General features: G+C 38.6%; 2 protein-coding genes and 1 long non-coding RNA gene across 3 annotated transcripts; 1 reads left to right on the top strand and 2 right to left on the bottom strand.

The window, feature by feature from the left end:
• Window positions 1-112: 112 nt before the first annotated feature.
• Window positions 113-21,123, top strand: LOC139974394 (serine/threonine-protein kinase RIO1-like). Its single transcript, XM_071981518.1, has 18 exons — window positions 113-380; window positions 1,679-1,749; window positions 2,648-2,737; window positions 3,236-3,279; window positions 4,266-4,313; window positions 6,043-6,170; window positions 7,189-7,231; window positions 8,938-9,081; window positions 9,905-10,047; window positions 13,693-13,779; window positions 14,086-14,223; window positions 15,175-15,278; window positions 15,800-15,906; window positions 16,511-16,576; window positions 17,370-17,462; window positions 17,998-18,051; window positions 19,439-19,615; window positions 19,872-21,123. Exons 1-18 carry the CDS (start codon window positions 322-324, stop codon window positions 19,986-19,988), a joined length of 1,713 nt encoding a protein of 570 aa, XP_071837619.1. The 5' UTR covers window positions 113-321; the 3' UTR covers window positions 19,989-21,123.
• Window positions 18,442-27,457, bottom strand: LOC139974398 (uncharacterized). Its single transcript, XR_011795473.1, has 3 exons — window positions 27,177-27,457; window positions 18,765-19,535; window positions 18,442-18,614 (listed from the first exon to the last, which is right to left on the bottom strand). It is a non-coding gene; the product is annotated as an uncharacterized lncRNA (long non-coding RNA).
• Window positions 22,052-26,606, bottom strand: LOC139974396 (ADP,ATP carrier protein-like). Its single transcript, XM_071981520.1, has 5 exons — window positions 26,321-26,606; window positions 23,633-23,776; window positions 23,274-23,512; window positions 22,798-22,996; window positions 22,052-22,455 (listed from the first exon to the last, which is right to left on the bottom strand). The coding sequence occupies exons 1-5, from the start codon at window positions 26,438-26,440 to the stop codon at window positions 22,264-22,266; spliced, it is 894 nt and encodes a 297-aa protein (XP_071837621.1). The 5' UTR covers window positions 26,441-26,606; the 3' UTR covers window positions 22,052-22,263.
• Window positions 27,458-27,776: the final 319 nt, after the last annotated feature.

Genomic DNA, 27,776 nt, shown 5'->3' with positions numbered 1-27,776 from the left:
ATAATATGTTGATGTGTCTGATATGGCGCGCCATAACGTGAGAATCAAGCTTCTCTCAGCTGCCTGCAGATCTGTAGTTGTGTAATTCATGCTTACAATGTAGAAGAGCCCACAGACTTCATGTACGCAGGCAAACACATGTTTCGCTGTAATGTCGCAATATATATTTGGCAACATATAGTTGATATGTGGTACGTTGAACTGACAATATCCACAGTATTGGCGAAAAGTACCAGACACTGTCTTGATACTGTTTGAAACCGAAGAGGCTAACCAGTCCAGTTGAAAATAAAACAAAGCAAAGTTAAAACAGATCTAATAATGGAAGTCGAGGGCCAGTTTGATGACGCTGAGCCGCTTGGATCATGCGATATTGAAATGTAAGACTAACTTTTAAAAGAAAATACTATGGACTTTTAATTTTTGCTAGTAAGTCACGTTTGGTCTAACCGAACGTTAGAGAACTTAGACTAGAGTAGACCTACCTGGCTAGGCCTAAGTCAGACTTCTTTAAATACTGATTTTAAATACTTAAACATGCCCAGGCCTAGTAGGCCTAGTAGTAGTACTGAGTATTTTTGGTACTGTACAGTGGCCTGTAGTAAGAACCCTTTGGTAGTAGGCTAACCCCTATACGGAAATTGGTGTGTTCCCTAAATCCGTGTACTCTATACATACTGTAGTAATAATGACGACGACTGATACATTTGATTACACCTTTAATGAGGTTTTAAACAACAAAACACAACCTGCAAAACGAACCCAAGTAAATAACACGTATAAGGCAGAATAATACATGGAAGGCCGTAAAGGCCAAAAACACATACAGCTAAGATTAACAATATAATACAATAACACCACACATACCATATGCAACTGCACTGCTACTGCTAGTACTAGTTAGTAGTGGCAGTAGTAGTACTAAGTACTAATAGAAGTGTAGTACTAGTATACTGATACTACTTTGAAGTTTCTTTTCTGTATACCACAAAGTTAGGCCTACACCTCTCCTAACTATCCCTCAGTCTGCAGACATGTGCAGTTTACAGGTTAACATAAAGTTTGCAATCATCCAGACTCATTCTATCAAGTGGCTCCAAATATGGGATTCCCCTTTTGCACATGGCAGCTTCTCCCACTGGTTGAAGGAAATGAGACATGCCATTTGTCCAGCAGAGGCTGGACAATTAGTAACATGGAATCTTTCCATATCATCTGATTGCCACACTCATGAACAACATGATGGATTTTTAATTTTTCCTGCACAGTTGAATGAAAGACATGAGGGTTAGTCCTTATTCATCTAGCAACTGGGCAAACTTAAGTGTATATGCTTAGTCTTTATTCCTGTGACTGACATGTATTTAACATGACATCCACCCAGGGACAGGACATATATGGAGGGGGCTCCACCTCTTATTCCTGTGACTGACATGTATTTAACATGATATCCACCCAGGGACAGGACAAGAATGGAGGGGGCTCTACTCCTTATTCCCGTGGCTGACATGTATTTAAAGTGACATCCACCCAGCGACAGGACAAATATGGAGGGCTCTACTCCTTATTCCTATGGCTGTTTGATATGACGCATAATTCTCTTATATCCTGGTTGCCAGGTGTTTACGAAGAAGACATGACCTTTTCCAAATTCTGTAAATTTTGTTTCATTCTACAGTAAAATGAATCCAAGTTCTGTGACAGTGACAAGTCCAGATGCTGTTGAGATTGGCTTGATAGACCATCACAGTGAGTATTAAGTCAAAGAAGTACAGTACATATCAATACATACTGTAGGGATAGAAACTTGCTGGTGGTGCATGTTTGTTAAAGTTTAGTCAGTATCCCAGCTACTGTACGATAGGCTGTCTGTTCTATATTGACAATGCATTGACAGATGATGTACAAGTTATACAGTCTAAAATTACTGGCTTAAAGGGTGTGAAGACTCGCGCAAAAAGAAACGTCTAATGCCGGTAATCTGACTTAGTTTCGAATGAGGTGTAACAGAAGTGTTAGACACCACCATAGGTCATAGAAAGTACACACACAGCTTGCTACCGTCCGTAATTAGACACTAGTGTACAGTCAGTACATACAGCTGAGGTCAATACCCCCAGCACAGTGTATAAACGATACAGCGATGGACATCTCAGGTCCAGCTAAAGATAACAAGGTATCAGGTTTCATTACTGTCTGCATTTTGTAGCGACATGAACAAAACGTCACTTGCAAGCAACAGAAAGTTAACTCTTTCAGATGGCCGCACACGGTTTGTGGCGAGTCTTCAATGCCTTTAACGTGGAGGTTATTGAGTATCAATCATACAACACTCAGATTCTTTGTGTCAGTAGAAATGTAAGTAGTAATACTGCAATAGTTCTCCAGCAAACTGATTTCAAATTTCAATCAACAAACTAAATCAAAGGACTTCAATGTCGCTTACAGAAAATATATGTGATATATTGGCATATAGTTCATATGTGAATTCTCATCATAAACCCATTAAGTAAATTGTGTTACTGATAAACAGTTGTTGGTGTTTTTTGACAGACTTCAGCTGAAAAGGAGAGCAAACATAGCCCACGTTTGTAAGTGTGAAATAAATGCTCTCTCTGATCACATTCCCATTTTGTCATTATTTTAGGCATGCAATTATCCGTCTCTGGAAAGGTAGAAGATGAAGAATTCTCAGAGGAAGATGACGATTATTGGTGCTGGGATGGAGAAAATTCAGGTATCATCTTTTCTCATCATGTTTACTGGGGGACTATTACACTTAACATATGTAACATTGCATTGAAATGTTACAGAACACATATTGTTTTTTGTTTTTTTTTTAAATTGATAGCTTAAAGCTGAACTGAATTGATTAAATCCATGAATTAATTGATTTAGTATAGACTGTACTACTGATCTAGCAACCGTTTTTAAGCAACAGGCGTGGATTGCAACATTTTAGGAATCAATTTATTCAAAATAACACTTACAATACTTGCTGGAATGGCATGTATACTGTAAGTATTACATACTGAGTGCAATTATTTCAGCTACATGTGTCAATTGCAATCATTGAAATAACAATTCTCCATCCCAATTAATTATAACATTTGGAGTTTGCAACCATTTACTATTTATAAGCAAACAATTTTGAAGCAAAGCTTTTGTAACTCTATCAAATTTCCACTTTCATTTCCTCATTTTACAAATTTGTGTTTTTGGTTTCAATTGAAAGGTTTCACCAAGAAGTTTAACACTGTTAGAAGCCAGAACTATCAGGTGAGGATATTTTTGTTTTGCTGCTAGTTAAACTCACATACTAGTACTGAGAAAGATTTTCAATGGCAATTAAAATGTACTTTCAATTTGTACTAAGTACTGTAGCTTTACTTTGACAATGATGGGTAATGTTGACTTCATAGTTAGAAGTTGTCGATCGTGAAACAGGCTGTAGAAAGCGAAACATGCTGTAGAAAGCGAAACAAGCTGTAGAAGGTGCAAAACTACCTACAGAGAAGGATGAAGTTCAGTGAAAATGAGGATGGTTGTTAAAGTTATCAATGTTTGTCCAAATAAAATGTGAAACAGATCTAGAATAACACAACTTTAGCTACTGTACTTGCTAAAAGTTAAGTAGTGAGTAAAATCAGGTAACCCACTGGTATTTTCCTGAATTGCAGTACACTTTCTTCACTGTACAGACTTATGTTGAGTAGCTCAATAATACTTGCAGATCAATTATGAGCAGCAGTAGTACAGGGTTTATGTTAACTACAAGAAACATGCAATTTTATGACTGATGATTGTTACACAAACTTATCAAGTGTCCATGTTCTTAATTGTCTGCTGGTAGAAATATCCAAGTGCCCTTTTTTTCTTTTTCTAATGGCAAATGGCAAATTCCACTGGCATTTAGCCAGTAAAATAGCCTTAATTTGGAGGCCAGATTTAAAGGTATGAAATTAAAAATGTAACTGTGAGCTAGTGCTGAGAGTAAGCTCAATATGAAAAGAGCAATGTATGAATTTAAACGCAAATTTGTGAGCACCTTTCAAGAAAAATAAAGCTGCCAATGACTAAACGTTTGCCACTTGAGGTGTTGCTCTCTTAGACCCCATTCTAGGCTACAAGACTCACAAGGGAATATTTATGCTGTACGGGTCTGAAGCAGTCATGCTACAACCTCACTGTACAGCAGTTTGATTATCAAACCTAACAGTGCCTCAGTATTATTTTATTACACCTTTAACTTTTTCTCATTTTAGTGGAATCAGAATCAACCAAATGCACAGAATCCATCCAAAAAGTTTCAGGTGAGTTAAAAGGTATCTGTTCAACAGTAACATATCAGATGAGTATGTAAGAAATTGCTACATGGTTACTTTCAAAATGATTCTGGGTTGTATTTTCAATCACGTGGCACTTTGGTAATTTACTGGATGATCTGTAATGTAGCAAACTACATCGGCGTGTTACTTCAATCGGGGCTCTTTGCTTGCGAGGGAATGAGAAAATTCTCCTACAGATTCCATGGTACAATGTTGAGGGTTTGTCACAATAGTCCTATGGTTGTTTTACCTTCAGGGTGTTCATGAATTTGAGATCAAAGATCAACTAGGGGTCTTTTGTGGCCCGGGCCGCGGCCCTATATTTTCAAATTGCTCCTGTTCGTACAGTGTATGGCCAATTATAATGAAACTTGGTCACAATGTTCCTCGGGATGAGAGTTACGAGGGGTGTTCGGAAAATTGAGGTCAAATGTCATTTAGGGGGTCATCGTGGGTCATTCTTTGTAATATTTTCAAATATCTCAATCTCCTCAAGATTTTGATGGATCATATTCAAAGTTGAACTGATGATTGTTGGATTGTGTATGAATAAGGTGATGCCTAAAAATTTTGGTCAAAAGTTAATTAATTACAATTAATCCCCATTGTTTAAAAAAATCTGAGCCTTCACTTTTTGCCAAAGCTCCTTTAATTTGTCTCCCAGTTTCTGCAGTGTTTGTTTACATTTGTGGTTAAGCTCTGCAGAGGCTGTTAGTGGAATTAAAGCAGGACTGGGAGTTGTTATTAACTGTTGAACTGTAAGCATGAGAGCCCTATAGCCAATCAGCACTTGCCGATTCTTAGAAGTCTTTGAGCCTGAGGTATGTAGGCAGCTTGTGAAGTTATGTCTTGTAGGGAGTGCTTGTTATGTCTGCTAAGGTAGAGGGGAGAAAGTTTAATAGGGTAGGTCAGTGGTATTGTTTGAGAGAGTGGGTAAAATAGGATTTAAAGGGGCAAATAGGAATTATAGCCAGTGGTGTGGCCAGGATTCTGCTAACGGAGGGGGAGGGGGGTATCCCTCACGGGCCCAAAATTGGTTTTGTGGGCCCTACATTTTTCAGCTCGAAAAGGTATGAGCTTCTGCACCATTGGTGCTCTAGTTTGCACATGTCATGTGGTATACCGAATATGTTCCTATGTTAACATGTGATCATTTTGTATGATTCACAATGCCAAATCCAACCCTGATTCCTGATCTAAGACATGGTATGAAACCAATAATCAGTTTGTTCAATGGTATGGCTCTTATATCAAGTTTCAGTCAATATTCAAGCAACTGAAACAGGAATTCCCCATCTTGAACCTCTGCTCCCACCACCAAACAGAAACGCTTTTTTGAATTTATAACAGATGGTGCCTCTTTGACTTATCAGCTTATTCCTCTGAAGGGTCCAATCCCTGGATCGAACAGGGTGTCAAAATACCTGCCATGAATCCGTTAGGTGCTTTGGAAGCGGTTCATAGAATTTGAAATAAACATTTATAGAGTGGTAAACATTTAAAATCTACCCCTAAAATATCATAAATTCAAGAGGAACAGTTTTGTACTGATTTGCTGTTTTTTGAGACATTCCACTTGATTTATTCAAGAAAAGTACAAGGTTGGAATCACTGAGGAACGAACCCTGCGTACATTTTGTAATTCTATTATTTTATTTTTTTAATGTGTATGTTTCATAATTTATCAATGACTCTCCCATCTCATCTCCGACAGCCGAATGATAAGAGTCTGCATCGATTTGCCAACAAGATCACCTTGGAGAAATACTCGGGGCCTCAGAGTCTGCCAGATTCTACGACTAACCAGCTGATGAAGACCAGCAAAAGAGCAGAGGCAGATAGGTGAGAGCATCACTAATGTAGAGCAGCTCTATGAATAGGTTAGGAGAACAGAAGATGAGAGGGGAAATTAAATGGGTGAGACAGCTAGGTGAGACAGCTAGCATCACTAATGTAGAGCAGCTCTATGAATAGGTTAGGAGAACAGAAGATGAGAGGGGAAATTAAATGGGTGAGACAGCTAGGTGAGACAGCTAGCATAACTAATGTAGAGCAGCTCTATGAATAGGTTAGGAGAACAGAAGATGAGAGGGGAAATTAAATGGGTGAGACAGCTAGGTGAGACAGCTAGCATCACTAATGTAGAGCAGCTCTATGAATAGGTTAGGAGAACAGAAGATGATGAAAGGGGAAATTAAATGGGTGAGATAGCTAGCATCACTAATGTAGAGCAGCTCTATGAATAGGTTAGGAGAACAGAAGATGAGAGGGGAAATTAAATGGGTGAGATAGCTAGGTGAGACAGCTAGCATCACTAATGTAGAGCAGCTCTATGAATAGGTTAGGAGAACAGAAGATGAGAGGGGAAATTAAATGGTGTTAAGAGAACGCTTCTTCCATCTAACTGGATTGAGGAACGGAAGAATTTAGTGTTCAAATGTTACATAACAGTTTGAAGGCTCTGAATATTGTCTTTTATAAAATAATATGGTTCCTGCATATAAAAAAAAAAATTAAAAAAAATTGCTTTAGCTTCTTTGGGCTTGTATAGAAATTTAACCAGTTTTGCAAAGCATTTTGCAGTATGATACAGGATAAATAATTCCCTGTTAGGTACTGCTTTATTCTTGAGATGTGAGGTTTTATTTTACTATTAATAAATGCCATCACTCGAAACTATAAGAGATAAATGTGCTTGATTGCATTTCTGGAAGGATTGAGATGGGTGTGCTATAGATAAGAACAAAAACATGTGAATTCATGAATTGTACAGTGTCTGCTATTAAATGTGCATCACTTGAGAAGCATTAGTTTAGTCATATTTCATATTCTTTGGGAAATATTTCTTTGTTACCTGCAGACATAGAGTGAAAGACAAAGCTGATAGAGCTACCATGGAGCAGGTGAGATGTTTACACAGTTTGTAACATTGGTATTGACTTTCAAATTAGAATGGATAACGAACCAGGTTGTCACTAAATGTTTAATGGAGACACAAACCCACACCATCATATTGTGGTCTGTGAGATGGAGATAAATGTCATGAACAACAACCCCCCCTCCTCACCCCACCCTCCAGCCAGGGGACACAAACCCTACTATCATATTTCAGTCTAAGTGATAGAGACAACTGTCATAAAAATATGGGAGATATCACAGATGTAATTTTTGTTCAGACGTGAAAGTGCAGACTTGATCAAGTCAAAATATGACATCATCAAGCCACATAGGCTTCATTGTTTTTTTCTGCTTTAAATGAGTGATGTACTGATGGACACAGTTTTGATGGTAGTCACCACTACAGTCTGCAGTAACATAGGTCGATAGGCCTAGCTTTCTCAAGGCGGGCATCTAGAATATGGTCGAGTTGTTCGCCTCTTCTAATTTAGCCGTTGTCATTGACATCAAACTATATGACCAAAAAGTCCAACAGAGACTGACCCAAGATGAAGGATACCACATAAAAAACAAGTTCTTAAATATTCTATGACATTACTAAACCTTGCAACGCTGTTCTCTCGACAAACAGGCAATGAGCGCTAAAGGCAACACTCGCAGGATAAAGTGTAACCTGCAGAGACTATTCGTGGCAAAGTAGCGTAAATGCAAGTTCTATATGAGGGCGTTGTGGTCAAGTGGTTAAGGCAGTGGACTTGTGATCTAAGGATTACAGGTTCGAGCCCTGGCCAGATCATTACGTTGTGTCCTTGGGCAAGGCGCTTTATCTCCATTGCCTCTCTTCACCCAGGTGTATAAATGGGGACTTGCGAGGTAACTTGTAAATATAGTTGTTTGCGCCGGTTTGTGGCTGCACCCTATGGGAAGTCCCCCGGGGGACACGTGGTTGTGGTGCACTGTGGTGCCCCAGGAGAGATTGATTGGATTGTGCACACTTTGGTGTGTAGGTGTGACAAGTTACCAATGACCAGGGTTAAGTTGTAAAGTCGTGTGAGAAGGCCTTGGCCCTGAAACAAGACTGTAAACCTGAAACCTATATTTGTTGTACCATGATTGATATTAATAATTGTAGAGACAGAGCAAAGATATGAAATTAGGAACTTCCAGTATTGATATACTGCGTCATTGATGCTCTTGTTTCTGCTTTAAATGAGTGATGTACTGATCGTTTGTCAGTCATCTGTTAATTTGTTCATGAATATTGGCCTCTCTCTTTCTCACTCTCTCTCTCTCTTGTACAAGCTTCTATGTACGCTAATATTGTTTTAACATGATAGTTTTACTTTCAAGATCATTACCATCATTTGGAAATGCCTCAGCTGAAAAACAAAACAAAAAAGTCCCTCAAATACGAATATATCTATGACATGAGCTTACGATGCCATATTTTAATATTTTTACCTCAGTTATGGATCCCAGCACCAGAATGAATCTGTTTCAGATGACATATTTTCATATTTTTAATACATATTTTAATATTTTTACCTCAGGTTCTTGATCCCAGGAACAGGATGATTCTGTTTAAGATGACATATTTTAATATATTTTTGTATATTTTGACCTCAGGTTCTTGATCCCAGGAACAGGATGATTTTGTTTAAGATGACATATTTTAATATTTTTAATATATTTTTGTATATTTTGACCTCAGGTTCTGGATCCCAGGACCAGGATGATTCTGTTTAAGATGTTGAGTCGGCATGTGATCAGTGAAATCAATGGATGCATCAGCACAGGCAAGGAAGCCAATGTTTACCATGCTACCACTAACCAGGGAGAACACAGAGCAATTAAGGTTTGTCTGGTCTTGAAAAAACCAGTTTACAAGGTTACATGAAGCTTAGGTGTGAGCATCATGTCCCCCATTGACTTACGCAATAGATTGTCTCGTGGTTGTGTGGTTTTGAATGTCAGTTTTTGCAGGGGATCAATCCAGTAATTATGCATTGCAAGAATTGCTCCGAAAAATGGTCAAATTGTTATAAACATACAAAGATGCATATAGCAGCAGTAACTGCTTTGTACACAATATACATATGTTTGCATATATCAGAGTCACATTTGAGAACCTTCAAGATTGCTAGACAAACTTTGAACCTTAAATGACCCCCTCAGGGTGTACAGTGCTTGTTTGTTACACATGATAGCTGGCATTACGAAAGCTCAAAGGTTTGGTTAATGAATCAGTGAAAAGCTTTAATTATCTAGAGTTTTCACATGATATCAAACCTCCAGTAATGCATTAACATTCAGATGACAAACCTCAATGTTATTTTAATACAGTTTTTCTGCCTGTGTAAATTTAACATATTATCATAAAAGCTGCCTTCCCAACTATTAACGTATATAATATAACACAATAAGAACCTTGGTTTTACCTTTGATTACCTAAGTGGCACTTAAAACATTCTTGTTAGTTTTCAATTTGTCAACAGTCGATTCAAAATCAATTGTATACTGCAACACACGTCCAGACGTTTGTGTCCATAACCCATTTTTGATCAATCGTCTAATCTAGAATGATCTGTTTTGTTTTTTTGTAGCTGTGTTTGACGATATTTGGTTTCTTTGTTTTGTTACAATTTCTCTCATTTATCCATATTTTTTAACGGTTCCAGGTGTACAAAACGTCAATACTGACATTTAAAGACCGTGACCGGTACGTTGCTGGAGAGTTCCGATTCCGACGGGGGTACTGCAAGCATAATCCACGTAAGATGGTGAGAACCTGGGCAGAGAAGGAAATGAGGAATCTAATGAGGTGAGTCCATTGTTATATCATTAACATAATCCTAGTAAGGATGTGGGCAGAGAAGGAAATGAGGAATCTAATGAGGTGAGTCTATTGTTATATCATTAACATAATCCTAGTAAGATGGTGAGGACATGGGCAGAGAAGGAAATGAGGAATCTAATGAGGTGAGTCCATTGTTATATCATTAACATAATCCTAGTAAGGATGTGGGCAGAGAAGGAAATGAGGAATCTAATGAGGTGAGTCCATTGTTATATCATTAACATAATCCTAGTAAGATGGTGAGGACATGGGCAGAGAAGGAAATGAGGAATCTAATGAGGTGAGTCTATTGTTATATCATTAACATAATCCTAGTAAGATGGTGAGGACCTGGGCAGAGAAGGAAATGAGGAATCTAATGAGGTGAGTCCATTGTTATATCATTAACATAATCCTAGTAAGATGGTGAGGATGTGGGCAGAGAAGGAAATGAGGAATCTAATGAGGTGAGTCCATTGTTATATCATTAACATAATCCTAGTAAGATGGTGAGGATGTGGGCAGAGAAGGAAATGAGGAATCTAATGAGGTGAGTCCATTGTTATATCATTCACATAGTCCTAGTAAGATGGTGAGGACGTGGGCAGAGAAGGAAATGAGGAATCTTATGAGGTGAGTCCATTGTTATATCATTCACATAGTCCTAGTAAGATGGTGAGGACCTGGGCAGAGAAGGAAATGAGGAATCTAATGAGGTGAGTCCATTGTTATATCATTAACATAATCCTAGTAAGATGGTGAGGACGTGGGCAGAGAAGGAAATGAGGAATCTAATGAGGTGAGTCCATTGTTGAAAATCCTTGGTAGCATGAAACATTCTCACTTATGGTACATGAAAACCAAAGAGGGGACCTAAAAGGAAGGAAAATTATGCTTTGATAGCAAATTATGCTTTGACAGCATCATTAATACTCAATGATGCTGACAGTGAACAGGGTTGAGGGAAGGGGGGGGGTGTACAGGCGCGTATCCAGGATTTTCTAACCCGGGGGGCGCGAATTACTATCTAAGCGGAGCGCCACCATCGGTTGGCGCGCAGCGTACAAGATAATTTCTGGTTTTGATACCCCACCAGATCACCGGAAACGGCACTTCTCGGGCTTGAAATGACCAACCAGATGTACACTTTTGGCCTAAGAACCAAGTATTTCCTAATAGTTTTTTTTCCATCCATAACCTTTTTGAAGATTGTCAACCCGGCACACGTCATGTTCGACCTGATCGCATGTCCTGTGGGTCTTTGCTTTTGTAGGTGATTCTACGTCGCGGCCCACAATACCCGTCAGCCCCACTTTTCAAGGTTTTAAGCCCCAAATTTGTTCAGAATTTGAAAATTCACATTTCTCGTGAATAAACTCACTTCAAAACATACCAATAATGTTGTACAAAATTTCATCTATGGACAACCAATATAGAAAAACTACCTTCAACCCCTAACAGACCGGTCAAAATTGCACGAGTAGAGGGAAGTGTGATGCAGAATGTTGGTCAGAAATTTTCGAAAATTCAGACACAGTTAATTTCTTGGTGTACAAATATTAAACCACTTATAACGGCTATTATAAAACTTGGTTGAAGGAAATGAAAAAATAGCAGATATTTCCGAAACCGAACACTACACACATAAGCGTAGGAGGCGCGGCGGCAGTGGCGGAGCTAGGGGTATTGGTCAGGAGGGGCGAGAATGGTCTGTAGGGGCGCTTTCGACACTATCTAAGCGGAGCGCCACCACTGGTTGGCGCGTAGCGCACAGACAAATTTTGAGTAAAGATACTCCCTAGATCGCCGGAAATGACCCTTTCAGGGCCTGGCTAATTTGCAGATAAACGAAGAATAGGGTGTCATCGCCAAATTACACCAACAAAATGTGACAAATGTCAATAAGTAGATGAGAGTGCAATAAAAAAGTCAATAATCTAGAATAAGTAAAAAGTGATAAAGAGCTGAAAAAGGCGCCAGTAGTCCATTTGAGTCCGTCAGGGGGTGCATCCGCCCCCTGACCGTATGGACGCTCCGCCACTGCGCGGCGGGGGTGCAGCCCCTAATTCGCCATTACTAATGTAAAAGAAACTTTTGACATAATTGGACCTCCATGCTTTTTATACATCTACATGAGACATGTCGTTGTTTACATTAGCATCCCGCGGTATACTGCGCAATTTGAACGGACCGTACGGTACATGATGGCATGCGATGAAATAACCGATGCTTGCTTACATGATATTGACATTGACACGTTGAACGCGGGCGAAAATTTTTGGTTAATTTTTCAGGCAAGTCGGACAGTTATGAGGATTTTCATCCTTGAACGCCATTTTCATGCTCACTGATATGACGTGATATCTGCTGTTTGCGTTACAAATTCGAACAGGCGCGTAGCGAGGAATTTGCCAAGGGAGGGGCGAAACCTGTAGGCAAATTATCTAAGCGTAGCGCCACCATAGGTTGGCGCGAAGCGTACAAGAAAATTTTGGCCGAAAATGCCTCCCAGATCGCTGGAAATGGCACTAACCAGGACCATTTGTTAGCGCGAAGCGTACAAGCAAATTTTGGCCGAAAATGTCTCCCAGATCGCTGGAAATGACACTTTCCAGGCCTTGTAAGTTGCATCCAAGCACTTTCTATTTTGAAATTACTTAGCGATATCATTTAAAAAAATGCTGAATGGGGGGGGGGCGGTCGCCCCCATCCCAAAATGCGTCATGTTCCCCGACGACACGGTCGAGTTCGAGACCAGCCACAGTTGGTTTCATAGCACAATTCTACACACGCGTTATGATAGACCATATATAGTATATATATAGATCATTAGTGAGAGAGGAAAATGGAAACGTCAAAAAAATGGAGTTGTCGGTGTAAGGGGTAGGGTGAGGCACACTTTTACGAAATCATTGATCCGTCACTGGCTACCCTTCAGCGCTGTAATGATGTCACTGTTCCTCTTTCTCTTCCCGGTGTCCTCGCGTTTTTCTTTTACTCCCTCCTTTTCTCCTTCTTCTCTCTTTCTTCTTTTTCTTTTCCCTTCCTTCCTCTCCTCCTCCTCTTTTTCCCCTCTTTTTTCCTTTTTTCTTCTCTTTTTTTTTCTCTCCTCTTTTTCTTACCCGGGGGGCGCGCGCCCCCAACGCCCCCCCCCTGGATACGCACCTGGTGTAAGACGGTGCTAAACATTACAGGGTTTGGGATATCTATATATAAGAAAATTGTTCGTATTGTGTATGATTGTAAAATGTTCACGCTTCTTGGAAAGGTAGGCATTGTAGATCTGTCACTGAGACTAATGTAACTACTGAAATTAGACCCAAAAATTGCATCTTAAATGTTTCTCCCTTGGGAGCCTTTACTGGAATGTGGACCACTTTACTGGAAAGTTAATGAGACAATGTGTTTTCATAACTGATATTCAATTTCTTCAGGTTTGATGAGCTTCTAACACACTTCGAACCATTCATTAAAATTCACCCCCTTTCCATTTGACTCATATAATGTCGAAGCTATTGAAAACCAGTCATAGGTACAGACACTGATATCAAACAGTTCAACAATTTGGCCATATGATATCCCAAATAGACTTTATTCATTTTACATGTCTCCTTTTCTCCTGTTGCCAAGGTTACATGCTGCAGGAGTGACCTGCCCACAGCCCCATCTTCTACGGAGTCATGTTCTGGTCATGGAATTTGTTGGAATACAAGGATGGTGAGATGTTATGATATTCTAGGCATAAGGTTGTATACAATAGAGAAGTGGTTGTTTGGAATTAAGATGAAGGCCTCTGTAGCCTAAATGGTTATATTCCTTTACTTCCTCAACTAATTCTTTTATCATGATAAATCATGATATATCATGGTAGCTGACTCTATGTGACTTCAGGCCCCAGTGCTGTGTATATATATTTATGCTGACAATAGTTTGCTACTATCTTTACAACACACATTGTTTGATGATTGAGACTTATGATCGCATGTACAGTATATCTAAAATTTCATAAATGATTTCTCGCAGGCCAGCTCCATTACTGAAGGACGTAAACATCACAGAGAGTAAAGCAAGGGAGCTTTATTTGGAGTGCATCCAAGCTGTCCGCAAAATTTATCAAGACGCAAAGCTGGTCCATGCTGATCTTAGTGAATTCAACATCTTGTAAGTATAAGGAGTTGTGAGGAATTATATATTGATGTGTGTGTGTGTGTGTGTGTAACATTTGGTAGCTGTTGCCATGGTGATGTATGTCTTAATAATGATTACAATAGGAATCAGCTGATAACAGTTCACAGAGGATAAATGTTTGTGAATAAATATTGTGTACTATTAGTTCAACTTTGCACCATCTTTTGCTGGTTTGGTTTTACATAGGTGAGGTTCAAAATGATATTTTGAGGTTCATACAATTGATCTTGTTATATACCTACTTGGGTTGGTGATGTGTCATTGTTCAGTCGTATCATGAAACACAATTACTCATCGAATTTGTACTCAGACGAGTCTGTGCAGTATTTACCACGATACATCTTACATGCATACCATTGGACCTTCAGTATAATAGTACATGATAACATGGTTTACATGGCATTTGTATTTACATCACACGAATAGCTTATGCCCTTGACACCAGTTGTGCATCTCCAAAGGATTGCCTAGGGAACTATTGTCCAACTAAGCTCTAACAGATGCCTTCCCTCATTGTCAAGTAATACCATCGGGATCCCGATCCAATATGCATTGTAGTTTTTTAAGTGCATTTGTAAATTTCTTGTTGTGGGTTGTAATGCTGGCTGCACATCAAAATAATCAAGGAGTTGACGGTCGTCTCACACAGTCATAAATCTCCGATAGTCAGCATAAATTGTTTGCCAGTTATTACATCTGTTACTCGTTAGATTTGCATGAATTATAAGAAGTATTGTGAGCTGTTTATCGGATTCTTTGATGCAAACATTGTTTGAATATGTTCATACTGATAAATACAGCTGAATATAGACGTATGAAAAAAATATCATAAAAACATTCATGTTTATGATAATTTTAATGATATGATATGATGATATTTGTAATGATTATGATTCTGTAACGGGTGACTTGATTTCGTTTAAGGTTCTGCGATGACAAACTTTACATCATTGATGTATCTCAGTCTGTGGAACATGATCACCACCTTGCGTTGGAGTTTTTGAGGAAGGACTGTACAAACGTGACAGGTGAGAGCTCTCTGAATATTCAACAGCTCTCTGGCCAGGCTGGAGTCTCATTATGGGGGGGTTAGGGGTTAAAGTTCACAACATTTAGCTATGAAAGAGGGGAAATACAAGTTGTTTATTTTAGAAATAAAAGCAATAGGTGTGCAGGACTCACACATGTAGGTATATTTATATGAATATTGCCATGTATATTTTGAGCTTAAACATCTATTCTTGGCCGAGAGTATAGTGCTTTTGACCAAAGGAAGCAAGTTAAACTTCAAAAAGGCTGCTTTCAAAAATTTGGGACATTTCATAAAAAAAAAAAATTTTGGACAGAATTTTAGTATTTCATTTCCTATTGTTTTACTATGCGCTTCATGTGTCAGGCATCGCCGTGCTAACCAGAGTGGGTATTGACTTTTTTAAGTAGATCTCAATATTCGTCTGTCTATACATCTGTTTCGTTCAACGTTTGCTTTCTACCGATTCCTCGCTCTGTCTCGGCTTTTAACATAATGTCACATGGTCTTCCTCCTCAGAATACTTTAGAAAGAAAGATGTTTGCACGATGACAGTGAGGGAGCTCTTTGATTTTGTTACTGATCCCAGTATCAACTCTGAAAACATGGATGATTATCTTACCAAGGTCAGTGATGGCTTTCTGTTAAGTTAAATCCAGGCCATGTTGCTCTGAAAAATGCAGGCGTTAAAAGCAGTCTGACCAACGTATGACAATACTACAAAAATGATTATAGTGTTGGAAGACATATTATGTAAGAGGAAGCCTGTTGGGAAGGTTCCTAACCGTCATGTGGCGTTTAAGATGCTGTGGTTTTGGATATCGTTCGATAACTAACATAGATTGCTCACGGTATCAGTGTCAAATTTTTCAAATCTCAAACAATCGCCTCAAATTTTCATCCTGTTTGAGCTAAACATGTAACTAGAAGTTATAAATATATATAATAAAATAATATATATATATAGAAATTCTTTCACGACTCATCAATTTGTCATATACAGGTAGCATTTCTCGATAGTACTGTTCGTTAATTTTGTGCAACTAATACATTGCAGTGATTTCATGCAGCTGCATATCGAAATAAACAAGTAATTTAAAGAACAAAGGTCACCATTATCAGTCCGGGCAATAACATGTACATTCCATGACAGTATGGAACAGTTTGTGACCTTTAACCCACAACCTTTCATGCAGTGTATAAATCTTTCTTTCTTTTCACTTTCAATAGGCCATGGAGATAGCATCCCAAAGATCTCAAGAGGACGTCTCGGAGCAGGAGAAGATTGAAGCAGAGGTAGGTATGCCTTACATACAGTGTTTAGCTGTAGTACAGGGTTTATCCAAACATTGATGATGTGATGTGTCTCTTGTATTAGTGAAAGTATAACAGCCAGGCAAGAAGGTGTTGTCAGATTATATAGCAACTGGTTGCGGTCGTCATGCAGTATCCAGCAACCTAGCAAATCCGTTGAGCACGAAAGGCATCAGTTGGTGTTTCACATTAGTCGTCACTCCAAATGGTAACAACTTTATCAAAGGGAGTTGTATGTAGGACTAATTACCATATAATTACACCAGTATGGGGGAGGATGTACATAAAGTACAGAACATTGAATGGGGGAGGTGGTGGCAGGGGTGCAGTGGAATCATCATTTTGCTATTGAGTTAGAACCAACTGCATCAATAGCAAATAAAAAAAGAAGACATATAGGTGTTGAAGCTTATTGTAATGTTATCATGATGTTAAAGCATGAAGTTTGATAAAAATTTAGCTCATTTGAATAGTTGACAAAGGGATGGGTTGGTATGATTTAACTGGGTTCCAAGAGGCTGGGTTTACCCATTGCCAACCTTCAAACCTGATATCATATTTATTTTCTATGGTACAATCCCCTCTGATCTGTCATGCCACGAGTATAAAGTTAACATGTTTCCAAATCCCTGGGTTAACGTGGTAATTTTTAGTATATTAGTTTGCAGGCCTTAACCTGGATGTCTGCATATAACTCCATTCAAGATGGTGACTGTGTTTACTTTCGCCAACTTGCACTTGAGACTTTGGTTGTTTTTATTCTCTGATTTTACAGGTTTTCAAACAGTCCTTCATCCCTCAGAAATTAGAGGAAGTCATGAATGTAGAAAAAGACATCACAAAGACTCGATCAGGAGAAACACAGGATGTAAGGAGCTTCTGTCTTTTCAGTTTTATGTAAAATTTATAAATTCATGGATTGGGAGAGTTTAAGAATAAAAAAAATGATTAAAAAAAAAGTGGACAAAGTGAGCACTGTACATTTTTAAAAGTGACACAGGACCATTTCATGTAACTAGCATCAACATAGTTGGAGTTGTACTGAATATACCAATATAATTTAACAGTAAGCCTGACTGTACAAACTGTTGCAGTTTGTCTTAGTAGCATTAAATGGAAACATTTAAATGGTAAATCATGGCATTGATGCCTGCTGCACACATGGATGCCTGCTGCACCTGTACATAAGATATAAGAAATCTTCAATGCTCTCTTATGAACCCTACCTTACCAGTTAATTGGGAGGTCTAATATATTTCCTCAAAACAATTTTATTTCTCTGATTTGTCAACCAGAGGGAGGAGGGTGGGGTGCGGAGACGTGTTAGGTTTGCACATCCAGTAATGGGGGTTACTGGGTGAATTTTGTGTTTTACATTCATTTTCCTCTCTTTTCTTTTCCAGATTCTGTACGGCAGGATCACTGGGTTGCAAGATAATTTAGGTGGACAAAAGCAGGTGAGAATTTGTTCTATTGTTTAGCAATGAATGAAGAGAGACATTCAGTATGGCAATAGATATTAAAACCATTCTTTGGGACAGTAGAGAATGCCTGATTTGATGGAGGGCATATCCCATCTTTTATGTACCTACACATTGAAGCATATCCCATCATATATATATACCTACACATTGAATGCATATCCCATCTTTTATGTACCTACACATTGAAGCATATCCCATCATATATATATACCTACACATTGAATGCATATCCCATCATATATATATACCTACACATTGAATGCATATCCCATCATATATATACACCTACACATTGAATGCATATCCCATCTTTTATGTACCTACACATTGAAGCATATCCCATCATATATATATACCTACACATTGAATGCATATCCCATCATATATATATACCTACACATTGAATGCATATCCCATCATATATATATACCTACACATTGAATGCATATCCCATCTTTTATGTACCTACACATTGAATGCATATCCCATCATATATATATACCTACACATTGAAGCATATCCCATCATATATATACCTAAACATTGAATGCATATCCCATCATATATATATATATATATACCTAAACACTGAATGCATAACCCATCATATATATACCTAAACATTGAATGCATATCCCATCATATATAAACAAATATTTAGCACATATATCCCATCTTATATATACCTACACATTGAATGCATATCCCATCATATATATATACCTACACATTGAATGCATATCCCATCATGTATATACCTAAACATTGAATGCATATCCCATCATATATATACCTAAACATTGAATGCATATCCCATCATGTATATACCTAAACATTGAATGCATATCTCATCATATATATACCTAAACATTGAATGCATATCCCATCATATATATACCTAAACATTGAATGCATATCCCATCATATATAAACAAATATTTAGCACATATATCCCATGATATATATACCCACACAATTTAGGGCATATATATCCCATTCTCTGAGGGCATATATCCCTTGATGTTTGGTTTCAGTTTTTTTCAAGTACATGTATGGGACCTTAACTACAAAACTTCTTTAGTAGGAGTGTTGATATATCTCTTCGTCATTCAAGATTGTAATGTTAACATGTAAATTAGATCATAAAACTGGTAGGTTATGTTAAAAGACACTGCTCTATCCTGATAGACTACACAGTTGTTTCACCGTGTGTACCTTCTTTTGTGTCTAGCTCTGTGTTGGTTACATGTTTGTGACCTTTAAGCCATTTCCATGGAAACAAAACTTGACACTGTCCAGTCGTTTCATACATGCTATAGTTTGCCGACTATTTCCTACGTGCCATTATTATGTCTTCCAGCAATGTGATTCACAACCAGAGACGAAGAAAGAGGTTCAATTTGAAGAGGAGGAGATGGAAGATGACTCCTCTTCTCAGGGTAGTGAGGATAGCAACTCTGAGGATGAAGATGAGATGAGCAATGATAACACACAGAAATACCATCGACCTAAAGACGAGTCCATGCTAGAAAAAAGAGTAAGCTTTATCTTTGGAGGTGTAAGGTAGTGGAATAGACATTAGTGCCGGGGGGGGGGGGGGGGCATAGAGAAACTCTATCTTCAGCAAGGGTACCATGATGGAATTGATATATGATGAGCAACAATCTGTCACTCAAAGCAACTTTGACAGACATAAATTAAAATGCAGATCATGTCTTGTATAAAATATTGTCCGTTTTCAAATTTCAAATCTGTCACATCTCCTCTTATTCTCTCTCTCTCTAACTTCAAAGGAAAGGAAGAAAGCTGTCAAAGAAGAGCAAAGAGAGAATAGAAAGAACAAGATACCCAAACACGTGAAGAAACGCAAGGAGAAATTGGCCAAAGTCAGTAGGACTACTAAAAGGTGATACTGGTAGCAGAACTTGTCATCTCTATTTAAACAAGTTTTTAGATTTTTTTTATGAGATCAGCATGATAAATTGTGTAATAGGAAGAACCATGCTGTATTATGTATATTAAGTAACCTTAGAAGGTGCTGAAGATGGGGGTTTTGGTGGTGGGGGGGGGGGGGGTTGGTTTATGATATAAGCACAGTGGGTTTGAAGATAACCAGTCAGGTAACCCCCAAATTGGTTTACTAGCTTTTTAAGTGCTTAGAAGGTTCTCATACCCAAATCAATCAAAATATTAAGAATGGTCTAGTATAAGGTGACCAGACATCCCCGATTTTCGGGGACAGTCCCCGATTACAGTGTGCTGTCCCCAATGAACAAGTGTCCCCGAAAATGTCCCCGATTCGTCAAAATGTTCAGGAATTTCGAAAATATCCCACATTATTAGTAAAATAATTGTAAAAACAAAATTTAGTCAAGTGTGCAGTCGCAGAACGAAACTAACTAGTATTTCAGATGGGCCAGTGTAAAGTGGAATATGCTAGATCGATCTAGCCTAGCACTCTTTTGCAAAGTAAGCAAATTTCATCTAAGAAAAAGCTACATTTTTGAAAATAAAATTGATATAAAAAGTGCTTCTAAGTATCACCATTTTACATCAGAGCACCTAAGGCAATTCAAAAAATTTTCCAAAGGGGAGGGGGACACCCTTAAACCCCTCCCCCATATCAGTCACGCAATAAATGTCCCTGATTACAGTCATGCAAATGTGGTCACCTTAGTCTAGTAAGACAAGGAAATGCATATTTCTAGCAAATAATTTGTTGTGCATGAGATATTGTGAGGTATGTTTACTAAGAGAAACCTAATTAAAATACAGCAATAAATGGAGATGCAAACTGTCCAATTGTTATTGATAACTTCTACCTGAAGTGATCAGAATTTGCTAATACTTGTACTGATAAAATACTGATCAATTATATAGAGTTTTAATCCAAAGATATAATTCTGTGTGGTGAAGGGCCTCCATCAACTGAAATGTTGTTAGGTAATACATTGGTACAACAGTTAAAGCCCTAGCCCCTCTCAACCTGTTACACCTTTATGTTTCCATGAGTTTGTTACAGAAATACAAATACATTGTTTAAAAGTGACATCACTGGTGCATTTCTTTTCAACTTTCATAACCATCATTTCTCATTGTTATATTTTGCTACCCATTTAGCAAGTTACAGTAGCTCAGATGTTTATTCTATGTGTGAGGGGTGTTGTCATACTCAGAACCATGGAAGGGATACGGAGGGGAGGGGGAGGTGGTGAAGAGTTTTATAGTATGTGTAGGGGTGTTGTCTCACTCAGAACCATGGAAGGGATGTGGTACCATTTAACTGCCAGTAATGTATCACTTATTATACAGTGATCTGGCAGGGAATGGTTCTAGGGTAGGGGTATTCAGTTGTACCCAAACTTTGCTGTGATTAACCTCACTTCTTTAAAGTACCTTACTTACATTAACTCTGCCCATACCCCTCCTAGTCTACCACCCTTATCACAATCAAGGTTTTTTTTATGCCTCCTGCATTGTTATTCAGCTACAAAGCAGATATTGCAATTTACCTGAAGCAGTCACTGCCTGTTTATTCATACATACTACATTTTGAATGGGTGAGAGCATCCTCTCCACACCCCATTACCCCCACCCTTCCATTACCCCCTCCCCCACCACAACACCTGGATGATATTGCCTGTCTCTTACCCACACTCCCACAGGTGATGAATGCATGCCACAGGCCCCTACCATACAAAAACACATAGAGAACAAAGTACAGTATATTTTTGTTTTTCAATTAGTTGTAGTACATTGCCTTTAATTTCCATTCAAATTTCAAATATTACATGTCTCACAAGTTTCACAAATTTCAAGTTTTCACAAATTTTCACAAATTTACACATTTCCAATTTGTTTAATACATTTAAATTGCAAGATATTAAAAGCATATTACAAACAAATTTATAACACTGTTTCCAAAAAAAAATAAAAAATAAAAAATTTAAAAAAAGTTTTAAAAAATAAAAAAAATAATAAAAAAAAAGGTGGAAACAATGATACAAATGTTGTCTGCAATATACAATTAATATCAAGCAAATTAAAGCATTAGTTAAATTGTTATAGTGATAATTAGTTAAGTTTTAAGTTAAATTTATAGGCACAATGATTTTGGTTAAATTGATTTTTGAATTTTAAGTTTAAATTGAAGAAATTGAAATAGAAGGAAAGCTTGATCAGGTCTTAGAGCAAGCTCTTGATCTCATCGTAAAGGACGAGGACCAAGGCACCGCCTGTACCCCTGAGGACGTTGGAGAAGGCACCCTTGAAGAAGGCTTTGCTTCCTTCCTGCTGGGCGATCTTTCTCCAGCAGTCCAGGGTGTTTTTGTAGAGGACGTCCTCACGACCAGATTGCATCATCATGCGACGACGAACCTGTATAATAAAGAAGGAGTCATTTCGGTTAAGGTTACTTTGTCGCGACCTCTGACCGTTATTTCTACTTGTCATGACATTCTGGTTAAACAACATTTGTAGATTAGAGTATCATTTTATACTTGCCCAAGTCTTCCACAATTTTTGTTTTTATTAAAGCAATGAAATTTCATAGTAGGATCGCAGTGTTGTGTACAATGTGGCAAATGATGCTTCCCAAAACAAGAAGAACCCCCTGACCACCCCCCCCTCCCCCAAAAAAGGAAAGTTATTTAGTCTTGGTGAAGCCCTGTAATGTATTTTAGACTTGCTGAAGTCTACTTCTAATATTAGACCACTTACTGTGTCGAATGGGTAAGAGACCACACCGGACATAGTGGTCACTGTTTGAGCAATGAGCCAGGAGACCACGAAACCTGGTTTCTCCATGGGGAGCATGGCTTTGCAGGTGTCATAGGTGCCAAAGTAGGAAGCACGGTAGATGATAATACCCTGCACGGACACACCAAATCCACGGTAGAGCCCAATCATACCATCAGATCTAGTGTGAAACAGAGAGCATATTGTTATTAGTTTACTTGACAATCTTATGCATGTTTACTTGTAAGATAAGCAGCAGAGGGCAATGATAGGTGAAGAAGGGGATAGGTAAGCTGGGATCTCCTGTGACATCTTTCATTTGTATAGTCAAACTTCTGGTTAATACATTTCCATTGTAGCAAAAATCCCTCCATATGCCCCTCCCCCTCCCCGCCCCTCCCCCCTCCCCACACCTCCCAACTTTGATGATGGATGAGTAGTTTCTCAATAATTTTCACCTTCGGATCTTCTTGATGCAGTCTCCCAGTCCGGTGAACTCGCGCACTCCTTGCTTGCCCACGTCAGCCGCGAGTCTCGTTCGGGCAAAGTCTAGCGGGTAGACGAAAAGGAGAGAAGTGGCACCAGCTGCACCGCCCGAAGCCAGGTTGCCTCCAAAGTAGCGCCAGAACTGCTTGTGCTTGTCCACACCACTCAGGAACAGCTGCTTGTACTTGTCCTTGAAGGCAAAGTTTAGAGCCTGAGGAGGAAATGAGTACAGAAAATGATGAAACTTTGAAGGTATCCTCTGAAGATGATATCAGGAATTGTGACAAATTACATTTGCAATAGCGAAGGAAGATAATTCCCGCACACTGACCTGGGTTGGGAAGTAGCGGAGGACGTTGGCAAAGTTACCCCTCCATAATGATCTGAAACCCTGCTCCCTGGTGACACGACCAAAGCAGTCAATGATACCCTTGTACTGCTGGTCAGCTGCGATTTGCTTGGAGGCTGCTTGCACCTGTTCAAAGAAATAATTGATTAAGATGATGTTGAACATAATGGAGTTTCGATCAACTTTGTTAAGTGCAACGATATATAAGTGCGTGGCCACTTCATGGGAAGAGCCGCTTCATTCTCATCTACTCACATCCTTCCCTACCTATGCCCTCCCTTAACATCCCCCTCACCTACTCGGTCCTCACCACACATCAGCTCTTGTTTCCATTCTCTTGTGGCTCGTTCCAACTTATGACTCATCACAGTACCGCGCGCGTCATGTCATCGTATACTGCACACGCGCTAGACTATGCACACGCGCTAGACTATAGCCACACACTTCAGTTTCGATCTGATACGCGTGAAAGTTCAGGCCTATGCAACAGTATACGCCCGTTCACCTTACATGCATGCATGTTTTATCTCACGCGCGTATCGGTATCTACCCAATACAGCTGTGTACGTCGTACCTTGAATAACCAACTACAACACTTTCATACCTTAGGACTAGTGTGCGCGTCAGTGCTCGAGCCTGCATGGGTGACGCTCAATGTAGATTTTACACGGATGCTAACACAGTAGTAATTAATACATATTAATTTCTTCCACGCAATGCCTTCAGCATGTTATTTGCATGAATAGTGCTGGACGCCTTACAGTTTTATGTACATTTCAGAGCGCGTTTTATTGAGCCTCTCACGCTGACGAAATGACGCAGTCCATATTCAAATACAATGGTTACATAACATGCGTTGCTCATATGATTGTTTCGATATGATCAGCGTGATATATATCTCGTAAATATGTAACTAGGCTACCTTAACAAGAAATTTTGTTTTCATGTTGTTATTCAAAGTGCAAATAAATTAAACTGATCACTTAATATAATTCACTGAAACCATAATACACATTAAATTCCAAACCGATTGAGTGCTAGTAGCTACATTGATATGTATGTAGGATATGGTGGGCTGACACTAAAAACTTGTAGCCTAACTTTGGCAAGAATACGAACGGTCCCTTCCCGTACGTAGCCGTTCCATCGCAAGATGGTTAAATAATATTTGGAAACAGCGCCATAGTTCTATTCGTTCACTTCTTTCCGATAGCTATTAATTTCTTAAGCCTTAAAATTTGCGCCTTCTAACTTTCGACTATTTTCTACGGATATTGAGCATCATTCCCGCGACTATTTTACGATACGCGCCCATGAGAACAGCTTAAAGCAGTGCGAAGTAAACTTGAGCGCCGCGCGCCGATATCAATGTTCTAGGTACATGAGGAAAATGACGTCACTCGAAGCGCGTTTAGTCCCTATCAGTGGTTAGTGAACTAAATGCAGAACTGATAAGCTAGGCTAGCAGCGCGATATTTACTTATTGACGCACTACGGTGTCGTCACACGCACCCTCTCATTTACACGCGACAACTCCAGGTTAATTCACGAGTCTACTGCGTCACACCTCCCCGTTAAACACTCGTGAGCGACATACGCACGCGCGTTCACATCATGACATGCATATGTTCCTGTCGAGTGCCTATATCGATTATGCATGAAAACAAAAAAAGTCTGACGTAGCTTAGTGGGGAAACAAACAGCCACGCAGATTGGTCTGCGCCTTAGTAACGCAGGTACCTATTATATGTGGAGATTCGATTGGCTTAGCAACAACTACGTCACGAAGAGATCACGTTCACGTTACCTGGTCGTTCGTTAATGTATAGAGTATGATCAGTTGAACATAAACAAGGCACGCGCATTGGTATATACATGCAATGCACTTATGAGAATATTACACTGTTATAACTCCCACTACGTAATGTAGACACTCACATACATGTAAGCCTGACAAAGTGACGTCAGTTATGAATAATCATTAAGGCATAATCACATGTGTTAAAATATGAATATTAATGAATGATGACATGACCGTCTACGTCATCCACGCTAAGCAACTGAATGCCGTCAAAATGTAAACATAGCCTTCCTACTAGAATGACTATGGACTACACAATGTACGATGAAATGTTCCTTACAGAAGCCTAACGTTCTAGTTTACTTGGGAAACAGCCTAAGTTTTCGGTAGAGATTATTTTTGGTAACTTGGTGCTTAAGATATAAACGTTTAATGCTCTCTTCTCAAACAATTGATTGGGAGAGTTTTACGAAACATTAGTATCGATAATTCCGAACAAGATTAAATAAGACCGGTAATTTTGTAACCCTCAAATCTAAGAAAAAAATTGAAGTTTATGGTCCTATTGGATAGATTGCTTCTGTGTAAACAGAGTTAGCCCTAAAACGCACGAAAACAACATTTTTAGCCCAGAAATTGAACTCCAAATATTTTTAAGCAGCTTGAAAACTTTAAATTTAAATCCGAAAATTAAATTTAATGAAATAAATAACGTTTTGGCCTAATTAATTGCAAAACCATGAAAAAGTGAAATTTTGCAAAAATAGCCATTTAAGCGAAAATGAAGATAAATATACACATTCAATAATTTTAACGCCTCTCATGCAAGTACTTTTATCGATGTATTCAAATTGAAAATGTGTGTTTACCTGAAGAAGAAGCTTAACTCGTTCGATCGGAGCTACTGCTGTTTTTGAGATTGCCGCTGCGGTACCGCCAGCAAGCAAATCCTTTGCAAATCCAATGAAATCGAAAGATTTTCCAGTCATGATTGGAGTGGTAGTCGAAGAATACGATTAGGAAAGGTATAGTCGATTAAAATATTGTGGTTGACGTCCGATTCGATGAAAACGTGACGAATTTTTGCAGAGCAGTGCTTAAAGGTCTTGTTGAGCAAGCAAGGCGGCTGGGTGCGAGTGTGCGGTTGCTACGTGTATGTGTGTACATAGACTCGTTAAACAAATGTCACATGACTTATACCTAGCAATTTAATTGGATGATAGTTTCAAATTGCGAAATCTGATTGGTGGCCAGTTGACTATGAATATTGATTAATGACGTCACGGTGTTTACATCAGACGGAGACGACGTTACGGGCTAGTCTTTTCACTGTTAATAAAACTATATGGTGACTTTAAACATTCAAAGTAGTGTTTTACCATCTGAAAAAGTATACAAATTTATTTTGATAACAAAACATTACGTGTTATTGAGGTGATCCAAGATTAAATAAGTTGATACCGATGATTTTGCTTTCAACAGGAGATGAATTATGTTCGAGCCTTGTGGTGCGGTTACTAACAACACCAGTTTTATGAATAATTATATCGGCTAGCAGGGTTACGTATAGACTGCTATGAAATTAAGCAGACGACAGCAAGTTCAATGACAAATTTATTATGTAAGAAGATTACATGAAATTCGTTTGGCCTTGTTTATTGGTACGTTGACAACAGCAATCGTAAAAATCTAACACTATAAATCGATGTTAATTAAGTTACTCACCTCTACCAGAAATTCAAAATCCACTCAAAAGAATTATAAATTCCAATAAAAATCCGCAGATCCTTATGAGTAGCTTTAACTATGTTCGAGTACCACCGGTACTTTCCACTTAGGCTGCATGTAACTATAATATGTAAGTTCTAGTACACATTGTAGGCTATATTGGCCTACGCAATATAAGACGTATGGTATTCTTTCTTCGTTCTAGTAATAGTAAATAAAACAAGAATAATCTTTGGAACTGAACTTCAAGACGAACGCGTGTGGTACTCATGTCTGCCTAAGAAAATAAGGACCGCGCGCTGCACGCTTATCTACCTGTAGTGAAACTGCGTGAACGTTAAGTATATTGAGAGAACAGCGCGTGCGTACGCGCAAATTAAACGTTAAAAATACTTAGACACGCGTACCAATTTAACATTGACCTTTAAATGAACTTAAGGTAATGATATTTTCCCGCTATCTGGGTCAGTTGAATAAAATACAGTAATATTATACAAATAATGAATGGTTATGAGTGCAATAGTGCAAATATTTCATGAGTTGAAAGATGGAATGTTCCATTCAACGAGGCGCAGCCTCGTTGAATGGAGCAAATTA

Source organism: Apostichopus japonicus, chromosome 9, assembly GCF_037975245.1.
Source record: "Apostichopus japonicus isolate 1M-3 chromosome 9, ASM3797524v1, whole genome shotgun sequence".
NCBI lineage: Eukaryota > Metazoa > Echinodermata > Holothuroidea > Aspidochirotida > Stichopodidae > Apostichopus > Apostichopus japonicus.
The sequence above is the reverse complement of the archived record's forward strand: the minus strand, read 5'-3'. Positions and strand labels throughout refer to the sequence as shown.